Below are 15,803 nucleotides of genomic sequence, written 5' to 3' on the forward strand. Positions count from 1 at the left end.
TGATGCAGATAATAGAAGGGTGGTAGTCTCACAATAGATGAAATTCTTGGGTATTATAGGAATTTATAATTTTGTAGAGGTCTGTGTCCAAATAATCATGGAAGATAGCATTTTGCAGAGTTGGTATATCATCAAATATATTCTGTATATCTTATGAACTGTGACTGATTTGAACCATGCATGAAATGTTACATATATTATGCAAGTCCAAACTTGGAGGAAATATTTCACATACCATATAACTCTAAACATGTATCATATTGTCCCTTGTAAGGTATATTTGTCCAAATATCCATGCAAGATTGTACTTCGTAGAGTTGTTATATCATATAATACTGTAGAATATTTTTATATATTGGATTGTAATTTATGAACTGTGACTGATTTTAACCATGCATGAAATGTAACATATATCATGCAAGTCGAAACTTGGAGGAAATATTTCACATACATATAACTCTAAACATGTATCATATTGTCCCTTGTAAGGTATATTTGTCCAAATATCTATGGAGTTGTTATATCATATAATACTGTAGAGTATTTTTATATGTTGAATTGTGATTTATGAACTGTAACTGGTTTAAACCATGCATGAAAGGTTTCGTATATCATGCAAGTCGGAACTTGGAGGAAATATTTCACATACCATATAACTCCAAACTTGTATCCTCTTATTCCTTGCACACTATCTTTGTGTGTTAAATTTGGGATTCCTTAACTCAGATAAAGAACTAACTTATGTTGACCATGTATCTCAGACATGCATGAAACATTAAGTTTAACATATGTGTCTGTGAAGACTGTTTTTTATGTATTAAATTTGTGATATATTTATTTTGGGGAAAACTATGCTTATTTAAACATTTTTCAATAAATGTGCTTATTTAAAATTCCAGAAATGCATTAAACCTTGAAAAGCATAGAAAGCTTTCATTTGTTTTCCCATTGTATCAAATAATGATATTTAAATTCACAGTAAAATTAAACTACTATAGGTATGTATTCCAAATATGCATAAATAATTGCATAGCCTTAATTCTTTTATGAGCTATACTAGTGTATTAAATAGTATATAAATCCATAGGTTATAGGTAACTCGTTTGTAGCATAAATTTCAATTGTGTGGAGAGCACACAAGAATAAATCCCTCTCGAGTTTCTCCTTTTGTTAAAACTGTCTTGCACATTAAAATTAAATGTTAATGTTTTTTGGCTCCCAAAATCACGTTTGTGCTCTCTTTCCCCTTTCAACAGTTAAGATGCATTACAACTTCTATCACTTGAGATGCTCATAAATCACATTAAAAATGCTATACTCTAACACCATATTAACTTATTACATTTCCCTTCAGAATTTTTTTTTTACGTTTTGATTATATGTGCGCCATTGAAGTACAATTAATAGACTTTCATTACCATCGGAAGGGTTGGAGTAAAATTATTAAAAATGCACACGAGAATGTCTTTTTTATGTTTTATTAAAATTGCCCTCTTTGCAGAAAAAAATATGTTCCATCAATTGTGGAATATTGGGGAGGAAGGATAAATGAAACCTTTTATGTGATAAAGAAAACTGTCAATGAGCAACTCCTTTTCAGTTAGTAAATCACCTAAAGTTCCTTTCTATTTAAAAATGGTCTCTTACTGAAAACGAATTTTCTCAACATCTGCATTCATTCGGATATTAGAGCTTGATTTCATGATCCAATTAGAAGTATATTTATGAACAAAAAATTAGAAAATTTCGACATATGTGGTTTGTTGTACTTTACTAATGATAGATGGTGTCTGTATATTGATAAATTTCATGTTGTTGAAAACTTACCTTCGAACATTAAAGTATTTATACAATGTTTCCCACTTAAATGTAGACGTTCCAGATATTGTTTTTCTTGTGATGATCATAAAATAAATTATGGATAATTCTTTATTACTATAAGACTTCATTGAAGTTACTTAAGTGATTAAAAATATCAATTCGATATCTGAAAAAAATCTCTGTGCATTAGTGGGCTCTAAATGAGAACATAAGACGTAGAACAGAACTTTTTTAAGAATATTTTGCCATAGTACAACCTTTGTAACATCGTAATCATTATTCACCTCTTGAGGAGTAGTTCCTTAATTTGTTGTACAGAGTCAGTAAATTTCAGGAAATCGATGGACTATATTTTAACAGCCTAAGATTTGATATTTATAAAGTTGCACAGAGAAGCCAAATCAAAAGGAGAAGTAATAATTCACTTAAAGGGATTGGATGGTAACGAGGCTAATCATTTAAAGAGCAGAAAGAACATCCATTCAAACTCAGAAAATAAAATAAACCTGGGATTTCTCCCAGGTTATTGAGTAATTATAGTAAAATTAGGGCATCCGGTGGATTTCTCAAGGAAATTTAAATTAAAAATAATAAGAAATAGTCATAAATAATAATAAATACACATACTTTAGAAAGAGAGACATCCCATAAAAAGTCAGGAGAAGTGCAACCTCACATGAAGATATCGGATTGAGAGTAAAACCAAATCACCAAAATAATAGAAATAACATACATCTCTTCAAAAAAAAACCTAGGTAAAAGCAGCCAGGGGTTTGAGAAAGAGAAAACCAAGAAATAGAAAGAGAGAGAGAAAACCAATCAAAATTGTTGAACCAAGAAAGAGGTTTGAGAAAGAGAAAACCAACTTGATTAAAAAAATAAGAGGGGATTACAAGTGTTTATATAGGGAAGCCCTAATGGGCTAGTTAAGAATGTCCCATATGGGACTATTAGTTACAAAAAAAAAGAGCTTAAGTGTCAACAAAAATAATTAGAATATTACATTTGTTAAATCTGTAATGCTTGTTATCTCATGTGTGTCATCAACATGTTTAAACAATATTAGGCCTCTGGGGAAGCAAGAGATTGTAAAATTTATCACTCAAGAAGAAGCTCTTACCTCGGCTGTCTACCGCCTTCTTCCACCCACACCAGCCCCCGTTGACCACCCTTTTGACCTCATCGATTCCGGTGTAATGGGGGTCAAGGATGAGGAAGGCGCAGTCTCCGGTCACGTCATTATAGTCAACCCCCAAGAGTGTGTAGGCCAGAACCCCCCCACCTGGTTCCCCAAATAGGAAAATATTGCATGGGCTCTGTAAGAAATGAGAAAAAATAAAGTGGTAATTAATCAAAGATCGGAGGAATGTACGGACCGATCATGACGGGGGTACCCTGTGTCTCAAAGTGCATTGCCAGCTCGCGGCATTTCTCTGGTAGTTCGGCGCCTGATCTCACATTCATAATCCTGCAACTCACCTGTTCACGACAGAGTGATAATGTTAGGGAAATGAAGTGACAGGAACGGTAATTGTGTCTTTCGGAGTTGATTAGAAGTCTGCAAATGGAGTAGTAAAAATTATGTTGCCAAAGTGGTTTGAGGTCATTTTGAGTTGATAACTAATCCACAGATTGTAAATGAAAAAATTATCATGAAAGTGGCAGGAAGGATTTTTACATCATTTTGGTATGATTATGTGTATGGATTATACATGAAATTATACGTGAAATTATTAAGAGGAAAGTGATGGAAAGGGTAGTCAGATCACTTTCGTACATTACCGGTCTATTAATTTGACATGACGAATCAAGAGATTGACATTTCATAACCCAACCATACACTACAAATTCTCCAGATTCAACATCTCCGCATTCAGAATATAAGTCAAGGGATTTGAGTTCATTAAGTAATTAATAAAATACTTAAGTGAATTTTAGTACTTACACCAAGAAGTTTATCCAAGACAAAGCTCAACTCGATTGCACCAATCCATTCATGTGATCCAACAAAGGAGAGCTCCTTATCTCCAATCTCAACTAGAGCCTGTTGAATCTCCCTGAGATGTAAAGAAAAATCATCACGCACGGATCAATCGCATTATTCTTAGAAAAGCTAAAATTATCAAAAGCACAAGCTCGCTAGCACAATTGAAATAAAACATAGGAAGAAACTGTTACGCCCGAGGAAATACGTGAGGAAATCAAGGAATCTCAATGGGTGGGGAGAGGTCTAGCTAAGATTCCAACAAAGAAGAAACAAGGACATTCAAATACCTCAAGGTGGAAACCTCAATAACAGCATGCCTTAATTTCATTGTCTGGACTGTTGTAGTATTCTGCCCATCCTATTAAGAGAATGAAAATTGGAGTCGCAGCTGGTCTTCACACAACTGGAAGTTAAAGTTTATTGGTTTGTCTCTCTGTAGACCTTGTTATACGGGCGACAACTAGGGGTTGGCTTGTCTCTTGAGTGATCTGCGCCATGTCAAGTAGGGATGAGAGAGAGACATGGTGGTGACGTAGTCTGCCTCTTTCCTGCATTTACTGCAACATTTTCCTCCACTGCCTCAAGTTGGATCTCAAAATCAGGCCAGAGGAGCTTCATTATCAGCCTTTGATACTGACGGAAAATGTGTATGTTAGAATAAATGTTTCGATCTAAAGTGATCAGTCTCCACCATGCACTTGTGCCCACAAGAGAATGCAGCCCATGATTAACGGCAAGTACTACTGCTATGAGTTTTCAGTAATACTCTTCATTAAGCAGATGGAGTGACTATAGTGCTTAAAACTGGGCGATTGGTCATTTTTCCTGCTTGAGAACAGCCCCCATCCCTATGTTTAAAGCATCTGTCTCTGCTGAAAAGAGTGATTTAAGTTACACTGGTGCTGAATACATTGCCTTCTTTAGTACTCAGATCGTTTGAGGGCTCCTTCATCCCCCGACATCACCTTGCCCAATACCTTCTTTAAGGGCCAAATCTTTTTGTTTAAAAAAAAAACACATCTTATTTATAGGGCCGCAAGTCCCTGCCTAGTTTCAATAAGATCCCACACATGGCTCCACTTGTTCGTGTGCCCTCCTTCAATAGGTCTTAAAGAGGTTTGTATCATAGTCTCAGGATTACAATGAGATGATTTGCCACAGGACAGTACGCCCCAAGGAGGTTATCCCAGATTGGCAGTTTTGGCATGCAGCTAGGCCCTAGTAGGCTATTAGACCCTTGTTTGATGAGGCCAGGGTTAGGCTAGGGACTGTTTGACACTGGCAGTTAGGGCAGAGGAGGTTCACTAAACTCAGAAGCATGACAGCCAGCCTCCTTGGATATGATACCAGCGCACCATTGCCTGGCATGGCGACAGAATTGTTGTGGCAGTTGCTGATGTCACCATGACAAACGACGACGGCATGGGGGCTGTTGATGTTGGCATTTTGAATACAGATTGTTGGACAAAACCAACGACAGTGGCTGGTGGAAGCAAGGTAGTCCGATGCTGATGACGAGGGTGGGGGAAGCGATGACAGTTGTCAGGATGGAGAGCTGATACACAATGATTCGTCTCCAATAGTTACTGAAGAAGGAAAGGTCAATCAATATAAGATACATGTCTTACTATTGCATGAGAGAGAAGCTATAAATAATCTGGCGGGGAAGGAGCAGGGCATTCAAATGTTTCCGCAAGAAGTGGTTGCAGGGAGCAACCTGCGGTTGGTAGCAGTATTGACTCTGCTGTCTAGAGGGGAGATCTGTACCAGAGATCTCTATTTGTCCTTTTATGTCTTTTTATCCTCTCTTCTATTCCCTTTCTTTGGTTGTTCTTGATCTCTATTTCAGATCATGGATCCCTGGATGTTGTTACAAATTTGGCAAAGTCTTTCTAACTGGGAAATAGTTATCGATACATTGCTCATATCAAGGGTGCAGATTAGTGGCATGAAGAGGGGCAAAGGCCACAGCAGCATTGGAAGTTTGCTTGCTGGTCTAACCCATCCTGGACTGCCCCTATGCTTGTTGAAATGTGTTGTGACCACCTCGGCCATGGTGGTTTAGGCTGCAGTGAGTAATCAGCAGTTCACCCCCATGACGTAGGCTCAGAATTGGATCGGAACCCCATGGTGTTGTCTTGTTGGGTCAGGAGGCCCCGGGAAACTACTTGGATTATTGATGGTAGAGAAGGCAGCTATTGCATTTCCTGGCTCTGGGTCGTTTGCATCTGATGTCATGGTTAGGGCCAGTAGCACAGTGACGACTGTGGCTGCAGATGGGGCGAACTTGGCAGATGCAAAGGCAGCCGCAATGAAAGCCCAGACAACAATTGTGGTGGCAGACATTTGCACTTAGGAATGCAGGCAAGAGAGAGCAGCTTTGGCGGCCAATGCAGTGACGGGGATTTGCTACACAACTTCAATTTTTTAGCAGATTGAACAACTTATAACACTGAATATTAATCGCAGTAGCGCCGAAACATGTCGCTACCTGATTCTTGACATCCTGTCAGTCATCGAAAGGGAATCAAAATTCTATGTAGTGAGCCCACGAGAACTGCAATTGAAACCCTCAAGGGCAGAACCTCCCCACCAACAGATGTCCACTTCCTTGCCCTACACAAGCTGGCTCATCTCAATCGGACTGGCCTACTCTAACAAACACTTTTCAGGACTTCCAAATATTATTTCAGAGAACTGAACATGAAGATTCGAAGATAAATAACAATACATACCTGTGAGAAGGAACTTCAATGGATGTATAGTTTTGAAGTCTGAACCATGATACTATTGTTTGAAGAGAACGATATGCACATCCCCATCCCTAAATATCAACACAGGACAAAGATGTCAATGAAAATACAATAGAAAATTAGGTATTGGCAGACATTGCAATTTATGCCCCAGATTGACATCAATCACAAAGGTGTTTCTCTAGATATTTTTACTTTTTTCAAGGAATTACCAGACCCTTATATCCACGCACCATTTTCATTTACATCCAACAACAATAGCAACTAAAGTTTAAAGAAAAATCTCAACGAAGATAATTTTTACAGAAAAACAACTAGATGATGTTCAAAGAATACATTTGTGAAGTTCAAATATTATGTTGTTCCAGTATAACCCTGTAAATCCCAAAATGATAGTCTCTAATTAAATTAATGACGTAACTAACAACATTAAACCGACTATTCATAAGGATAGTGAATAATGAAGCTATAGTTTTTTTTTTGAAGAATAATGAAGCTATAGTAATTGAGACGTATGCATGTTTCAGCTGGGACGAATATAAATCATACGGTACTCATATCAAATACATGAAAAATTAAATGAAATAAAACGAACAAAGGCAAATGGCCGTAAAGAACATAACATATTTAATGTACGAATAAATTAGGAGATTTAAAATCGAACTGCAAAAAGGAAAGATTTTTCCATACATTGTCATCAAATCCGTTCTGAAGGTAATGGTAATACTCATAAGATCCCTGAATTAATGACACAAGTCCCCCAGAAACTGCACAAAGCATGGTGAATGAAAAGTGCATCAGGACTTTACTCTAATTGACTAAGAGATGGAGAATAAAGGCTCACCGCCTCTGCTTGAGATGTCAATATGCACATCTTTTAGAAGAGTAGTCCCTGTGATAAATTTATAAATGAGAGAAACATTCAAAATTAGGGCGGAGAAGGTACATGCTGCAAAATTTACCACTTTTCCTTGATTCACTGCTTGTTGGCATGCATGTAAAAGGCAGCGAGTTGGATGTGAGAAGGAGAGGGCGATCAACCGGTAACCCAAATCTGAGATGGAGAGATCTTCTGATTTCAACTGAGGCAGGCAATAGTTATTAAAGATACTGGGACAATAAAACCTAGGGAACAGTGCAAGTTTACTGATTAGATACCTTGTTCTGCCTCCATCTCCCCATAGGTTTTGTCATAAATGGCTGTTATTGGATGCAAAACGCCAGGAGGATAAAAATGATACGGGTGTAGCTGAAAGTACAGGGACGATTTTGTAAATGCACAATATAATCTGCATAGGCTTGTTGGGGGCTTGTGAGAGTTGTGAGCTTGTCGGGCTTAATGACAGGAAGCTACTTAGAAATTAGACTAAACTATTTTGCAATATGAAGATAACCAAAGAATTTTCCCCTAAAATACAATCAAAGGGTATATTACAATCAAAATTACATGGTCTGCCAGCTTCCTTTATTTCTTCAGATTCATGTCTTCTCTCATACTTTAACTCCACAATCCTCCAACCAGCGAGGATCTTAAACTCCAGGCATGGCTCATTCAGGATCAAGCCGTCACAGCCTGGATGCTAAAGGTAGCCACATTCTTTATCGGCGAGCCTCTACAACTCATCTCTCAGTCCAAGGCCATTTGGATGAATGGGCTCGTGTGACAGATACATGTCCAATATTTCTCGCGGTGTGGACATATACGAGCAGTTATTCACAAGGAGGCAATAAAGGCGCTGTCTTCAGGACTTTATGTGTCACTCTGCAGTCTCCCAATCAGTTGGAAATCTAACAGCTGTATGTGACAACCTTATGACCCAGCGCAGTTAGAGCGAGGAGCTTGCTACCACCCTCTTTCGGGCCAGTCTTGACACCCAATTTTAAGTGACACGCATCTGCTGATACTTGGTGAGGCCCTTTCTACTGCTCTACAGGTCTCTGCCAGGACCACACTTGCATTGTCTCCTCCCTCCTCTGATTGTACATTGCTTTTGTCCTCCATTTGTCACAGCAAGGGACGCGGTGCAGATGTTGGGCGTGGCTGGGGTCATGATGGCCAGGGACACGGTAGGGGAAATAATGGTCAGCTCTACCCCATATATCACCAATGTCAGAAGAATGACCATCGCTAACTCTTGGCGGGCAAAGTTTGGAAAACCCAACGAGGTTGCTTACTCTGCGACTGATGTGACACCCTCCTCGTCTTCTCAGCCCATGACCATCTCTCGAGAGGCTTCAGATCATCTGATGAAGCTACAGAATTTGCCCATGGCTACTCACTCGTCTCACCTTGCCACTCATTTTAGGTCCAATTCCTTCAATTTTAGTTGATGCAATTCTTACTTGTTCATTGGGAACTGATTTAGCTCCTGAGATATATGACATTCTTTATCCTTCCTTTTCCTGGTCTTCTCGGCTGGAATCAACTACTTTGTACCGATCGAGATCACCGGTGCAGCTTCAAACGAAACAACTACGGTTCCCACCTTGATCCTCCTTCCTTTCAATATCGGAAATAATAAACATGACCGCGATAGCTTGACTTTTGCTTCGGGAATTGTTAAAGAATTATTCTTAAGTTATTCGCTTCGCCCCTTCTCTGTTTATTTATATTTGACTTCTTAAAAAAGAAAAGTCAAATTATTATAAATCAGAACCTCTATCTGATCGATTAAAAGAGGGGGATCCTGTGGCTCAGCAGGCTCCTAGACCCAATCGTCATTCCATATTTTTTTTATGAGGGAAGGTTCTGCAATAAATCATAATTCTAGGTCAATCCTAGATGCGCCCAGCCTCTTGTTCGAAAAAAAGAATCATATATAGATAGTGGTGAAGTGTATGGCTAACCCAATAACGAAAGTTTACACTGGATGATTGACTGGGGGCATCAGCCCATATGTCAGGTATCCAGCCCCATATTTAATACTTACATTGCTTAATTGATCGCTCAGCCGTTTCCATTTCCGATGGCAGTGCCTGTCCTGTGAAGGAAAAGGCGTTGCCATTCCTCTGTCCTCTCGTACCTTATCCAATGCTCTTAGTGATCCAAATTTTCCAGTTAACCTATTGTTTATCAGCGCCATTACCCAGCCCTTATTTTGCTTCATCTCATTTGTTCCTTATGATTGCACCTTTCAGGATTCGAGGTAGGAAAGAGAATTGGTGTGCGATGTGAGACTGAACATGGACCCTACAAGGGAGTTCCTGACAGCCCTTAGCACGGCATTTGTTGCACCTTTGCCAGCATGATACCAGTCTTTAGTGGAATCTGCAGTTAGAGCATCCCAACCTCAACAAACATTGCCAGGCCATTCCATGGACTTCTATTTCACCATTCACCATCTCCAATGTTTCTGGAGAATCACTCACCTCTTCCTCTGTTGACTCCTCCATCTTCTCTGATGTTACTTAAAGGGTTCTTCTACCGACTCGATTGCCCCTCCATTAATGCTACCTCCCCCAGATAGATCCCTGCCTACTCCCACTCTAATCTCTTCTACTCCATGCGACACATCCTTGACCTTATGCGCAAGTCTGACGCCAATAACACTGTCCTTGGAAGATCTATATTAACCCATTGCTACGCAAAAAGGAACGCATTCATGTACTTATCATCCATTCCCTACTTTGCCCACCATGACCATTTGCATCCTACATACCAGGCCTTTTCTCTTTCACTTGCTGCCGAGTCAATCCCAAGTCTCGCCAAGAGGCTATGAAGCTACTGCATTGGAAGACGGCTATGGATTTGGAGTAAAAAGTTCCATACAGCTGGGGACATTGGAGTTGGTCCCGCAACCGATTGATGCTAACATTGTTAAATGCAGATGGGCTTTCACCCTCGAGTTAAATCAGGATGGTACGGTCAATCAATGGTACAATCTCAGCAATATGGTGTAGATTACAAGGAAACCTTCTCTCCAGTGGTTTGATTTATATCCTTGTGCATTATTCTTTCAGTGCCAGTGATAAGGGATGGTCTCACCATCAGTTGGATGACTCCAATGCTTTTCCGTATGGAGATCTCACATGTTTATGGAGCAACTTCCTGGGTACTCAGGGGGAGATCGCCAAGGTATGCCACCTTCATCATGCAAGAACGAGAATACTTAATCACCAAGGTATTCCCACCCTTCATCGTTAATTTTTTATGCCACCAACATCCGTTTTGAGAAAATAGAAAGACAATTAACTAAAGATGCTCAGATTCTCTAACATTTTGTTACGATACCTTGGATTACATATAAAAGAAAGAAGAAAGGAGGAGGACAGAGAGGAGAAAAAGTGAATGAGTCTGCACGTGGGACCACACTTGGGCCCACACATGTGGAGTCCATGTAGTCCAAGATCAAGATTAACCTCCCAGGGCAGTAACTAACTGCCTGGGCTAGGAGCAAGGACATCTTGCTCCCATATAAGGAAAACCCCCTCTGGACTGGAGGGGATCGATCACTTGGAGAAAGAACCTAGAGATTGGAGGCATTGCCAAGCTGAAGCTGCATTCGGCTGGGGAGCTCGAGAAGGTGCTACGGATCTGGGATCTTCCTCTATCTGAAGAATTGTATTGCTACACTACCATTCTGAGTCAATTCTATCGTTTTCAAGAATTTGTTTCTTGATATAGTTAGAACCATATCACATTTTTGGTCCATAATATCTTCATAGACTAGGGACAAAACTGGGGAAGATCTGCGTTCTCGGGAGAATTGGACACTGAAAGTACTGAGATCAGAGGGTAGACGAAGAGCCCATTGCATGGATGTCTGCCACTTGTGCGAGACCCTTGGGCCAAGGTTAGGGATTGTAATATTGGTGCACATCGAATCCAATATTTGTGGATGCTCCATCAGACCAGAGGATGGAGGATTTTTTGTGCATGCTGCATTCTTTGAGGGTGCTGCATGTTTCCTGTCCTGGGTGTTCAGAATTTGCTGGGGTGGTTTGGACCAGCCAGAAAATTTCGTGAGTGGCAGGTACTTCGGACGAGACCTTCTGGGCTTCTCCCAGGGGGTGAACATTCAGCAGGGAGGCGGAGTGGGGAAGTCTCTTCACAGTGCTATGGGTGATCTGGTTATATAATCATGAGATTATTTTCAAGGGGAGGGTGGCTTTGATGGACGCTGTCGTTTTCACAAAGTTTAGAGTTTTGTCTGCAGGTGGTTTGGAGAGAACTAGTTTGGTCCTTGAAATTCTTCTTAAAATTGTTTCTAGAATGGGATTGATTAAAAATCTCGGGTCATATTCCTTTTTCCTTTAAAAATTTGATAATTAAATCAATAATAATATATTCTCAGAAAGAACAAGAATGTCTCAGCCTTCCATGTCCACTGATGTCTAGTATGAACACTAAACCTAGGCTGAGATAGAGAAGAAAGAACTAAGCACCAACAAATTTTACCAAAAACGGTCAAGAAAAATTACCTGGGGATGATTCATACATAATTTAGGCGTGGTGCTTTGCTTCATTTCTAACAGCTGAGAAACTAGAGCAGGAATAACTAATCTGGAAATAGTTGAGTCGAGCGGAAAATCCCTAGAAGAAAAGCACAGCACATCCAACTTGAAGTCAACGACAGAACATTTTACTGGTTCGGGCGCTGCAGAGTAGTTGAAATACCACATTATATCAAATGAATCAGAATGCACATTGAAAACGTAAAAAAATTACTAAAAGATAAGTTAACATGCTGTAGATAATGAGAAACTTATATACCAGGAAAATATCTCCCCAGAGGTGCCACACATGCCAAGGAACTGTCTGACAAATTGGAGAAGACACTCACATGGATAGTGTCCACATTCTGAAAGTTAATTATTTCAGAAACAAACTAAGACAAGTGACGAAGAGAATAGCAGACATAGTTGCATTGAAGAAATTTCAAATGTCAGAATTTGCGTTCCAACCATGAATTTGCGAAAAAAAATAATAATATGAATTTGGACATCTGATCAACTATGAAAAGCCATGATTAAGGAATAATTCTAAACCCCAATTCAGTAAGGACTAAACCTTTCTCACTTACTGCCTCGTAAAGTAAATATTTTGACTGGTTTATCCACAAAATATATCCTGGCCACATCTGCAGGGATAAGTTTGGGCACAGGCCCAAAAGGGAAACATAAAATAGTTTTTAGTACAAGGTAGTTTTCTTTTTGAAAAAAATTTTAGTACAAGGTAGTGTTTGTAGTCGTGGATTATCTCACCAGATAACAATGACCATGATGAGATTATTATTCTCATTGTCTCATGTTCACCTGTCGGATGACGATTTAGTCTCATCATAATGCCTCGTCACCCTCGCTCTGTTAAGCTCACTCAGATGAAGAGATATGATGATGAAATTGTCATTGTCATTGTCATTCGTCAGTGACCAGGATGATGAAGGAAATGATGAAATTGTTATATTGTCACTCAAGTTGCGGACAATGAAGATGACAACTATCGCGCGCAAAAAATGACACAATTATGGCATCAGCAAAAAGGACATTATGTATTTTACTCACAAACCTCCATCAATGAGGAAGGGGGCTTCATGTTTTTGAAGAATTGCGAACATGTCAAAAGAGGTTTATTGCCTACGGTGGCTGCACTTCCAGGAAAACCAAAATCTGGAACACATGCATCAAACCCTAACTCACTGCCATGAAGAACAACAGGAGGAATAGTTTCCTCTGATTTCAGTTTTTTCGATTCAATCAGATACAAGGTTGTCGGATCTCTGAACTTTGCAGCAACTGCATCAACAGTTGAGGAAAACACCTCTTCAGAGTCTGAAAAGAAAAGCATCAATTTAGATTAATGAACTACATTCGGCGCATTCTTAAGCAGATCACAACTGAATCAATATATATTGGAAGTGATTTGCCTTCTGGTACAATAATGGATGATCCTCCAAATAAATGAGGTCTAAAGCCATGAGAAAGAGTAAGATATTCTAGAAGTAGCAATGCTTCTTCAATTTCTTCTGAAAATTTTATTAACATTGGAAAAGTGCTGAAAAATAATAGGCAGTAGATATATGTGATATCTTTTATCAATGGAGAATTTTCACCTGATTTTTTATTAATGGAGGCATAAACCGGCAGCTTCAAGGTTAGGCTACATCTAATAAGGCAAACTCGCTCCCATAGAAACTTCTCAGGGAAGTCTTCAGGAATGACACTCGGAATAAGATCCAAAGATTCCAGTTTTCCCATTGGAGAAAGAAAAAATCTAACATCTTTTGTACTTGCATTTGCACTTGCTCCAATCACACTGCAAGTACCCTTGTCAGGAACAAAGCGTTCTCTGATCCCAATTGTCGCTTTAACTGCGTTCATAGCATTTTCTTCGTGATCCTGATTGCTAACAATAAGCGCTCCGACAACGTCAAGCCCTCTCAGAAGAAATGTTCGGAAGTCATCTGTATTCAATCATAGAAAACCGTAAGTTTTTATCAGGAAATCTTACTTGCGAAAAAATTATGGACACAATGACCAGAAGTCATCTGAAAAAAAAAAATAGAACTTTAATTTCGTGAGACTAAAACTGGAAGGAAAATCACGAATTATCTGCAATATAAAGGAAACAAAGTGATTTGTATAAATTTGACACAGAGCTCTTTCAACACCCAATTCAAAAATATCATTTCCAAGAGCCAATCAGCTGTGAGTACTGTTGTCACTGCCACCATATTTGTTTTTTTATCAAGGCAACTTCAGGTCTCTTTCATTCTATGTTCGAGGGAATATCAAGAACTTGATCCTACAGGTTTGTAACTGGATTTTGTAGTAAAAAAATACATCTGTTGTTTCCAATCACAGCTTTCAAAGTGAATTCTTGGCCAACTTTTCATCAACCTTGATGAAGAGTAACAATGTATGCTGTCTGTTCAGACTGGTACTAACCATCTCGAAAAATTAAGCCCAACATTCGCGCAATAATCCTAAAATAGCTCGACCCCAGATCAGTCATCCCAGTAATCTCAACAATTAATCAAAAAAACAAAAAAAAGAAAATACCGTCACCTGCTTCCCGGGAGAAATCGACGGATTCCGGACCCAGCGATGGCGTCCAGTGCAGGCATTTGATGATGGAGACAACTGTGCGAGGGAGAACGAGGGTTGATCCGACCAGCCAATACAACTCGGGCTCGCCACTTGAAATTACAGCGTTCAGCCTTCTGCCGCAGAGTAATCTTACGCTCATCTCAGAAACGCCCTCGCAGCAATTCATCGCCAGAATTCGCGATTTTGCGATGATTCAACGCCTCCCCGCTTCTAAGTTTGATGAAATTCTTCGATCTAAACGATCATAAATGCTACCCATAACACTATACTGCATTAACCGTCGCGTCATCGTCAAAGTCAACGATTTCGATGACGTTCAGTAACGCGGAGGGGTCGGTTTTTTCGTCCGTAGACGAAAAATCGTCCCGTCCGCGTCACTGAACGAAAACGGGACGAAAATTCGTCCGGACGGTTTTCCTACTGTCGGGACGGCATACTTGACAAAAAATCATAAAATGAAATTTTAGTACATATATCCTGGGACTAAATTTTAATTGGGTCCATCATCTTTGGGAACTATGTTGTCCCCTTCCTGATAACACCTGACTCTGACCTCTACATGTTGAAGTTCCCTTCTAAACAGAGGAGTGCGGCGTGTAAGTAGGGAAGGTCCAAATGTGCGAACGAAAATATTTCGTGTGTTTGTGTGGTGCGGTGCGAATTTCGCACTGATCTTCACAAGATACTCGCAGTCTGTGCGGTGCGGATGTCTGATTTTTATGAAGGATTCCCCCCTCCCCCCCCCCCCCCCTTGTCATGCTTCGTCAAAGCAGCTTCATAAGTGGAAGATGATCATAGCTTACGATGGAACTGCATTCGCTGGTCAGTGTTTCTCCTTCTCAGCATCATCAGCGAGCAGTTTCTTCAATGGGGATATTGAATATTTGAGATGGAAATATAAAGGTTCTAAAGTTGTTAGTATGAGTAATCCCTTGTTAATTCAGATTTTTATGTTTCTTGGACGGATTGGTGGATCAATGGAACCTTGAGGAAATGAAATTGTGCCGGATTTTGGATCAGTTAGCATAATGATAAAGACTATTACCGCGCTGGTGTCATGGCTTTTTCAAAATTTTCAATCCCGGATTAACCAAATATAGGATGGAATTTCTCCATCGAAAGTTTGTGTCATTTCTACTGCACAGATGTCACAGATAAATTTTATTTTAGAATTTTTTGTTATACATCTGTAT

At 39.6% G+C, this 15,803-nt stretch overlaps 1 protein-coding gene across 2 annotated transcripts; it reads right to left on the reverse strand.

Annotated features, from left to right (window-relative positions):
* Positions 1–2,788: 2,788 nt before the first annotated feature.
* On the reverse strand, positions 2,789–14,840 carry LOC144706659 (Peptidase C78, ubiquitin fold modifier-specific peptidase 1/ 2). 2 transcript variants are annotated; one of them, XM_078579659.1, is made up of 13 exons: positions 14,569–14,840; positions 13,614–13,964; positions 13,070–13,332; positions 12,275–12,362; positions 11,983–12,158; positions 7,720–7,810; positions 7,524–7,643; positions 7,406–7,453; positions 7,252–7,328; positions 6,544–6,632; positions 3,767–3,878; positions 3,198–3,300; positions 2,789–3,103 (listed from the first exon to the last, which is right to left on the reverse strand). In XM_078579659.1, exons 1-13 carry the CDS (start codon positions 14,774–14,776, stop codon positions 2,874–2,876), a joined length of 1,956 nt encoding a protein of 651 aa, XP_078435785.1. In that variant the 5' UTR covers positions 14,777–14,840; the 3' UTR covers positions 2,789–2,873. The 2 variants fall into 2 exon arrangements, with proteins under 2 accessions (XP_078435785.1, XP_078435786.1); XM_078579660.1 differs by lacking the exons at positions 7,252–7,328; positions 7,406–7,453; positions 7,524–7,643; positions 7,720–7,810.
* Between the last annotated feature and the right edge of the window lie 963 nt (positions 14,841–15,803).

Source organism: Wolffia australiana, chromosome 8 (genome assembly GCF_029677425.1).
Source record: "Wolffia australiana isolate 7733 chromosome 8, ASM2967742v1".
Classification (NCBI taxonomy): Eukaryota; Viridiplantae; Streptophyta; class Magnoliopsida; order Alismatales; family Araceae; genus Wolffia; species Wolffia australiana.

Coding starts and splice junctions, on each gene's coding strand:
- LOC144706659 (XM_078579659.1), bottom strand. CDS start 14,776: ATGAATTGCTGCGAGGGCGTTTCTGAGATGAGCGTAAGATTACTCTGC. Junction 7,644..7,719: donor GGAGATGGAGGCAGAACAAG/GTATCTAATCAG, acceptor TGCCTGCCTCAG/TTGAAATCAGAAGATCTCTC. Junction 7,329..7,405: donor TGACATCTCAAGCAGAGGCG/GTGAGCCTTTAT, acceptor TGCTTTGTGCAG/TTTCTGGGGGACTTGTGTCA.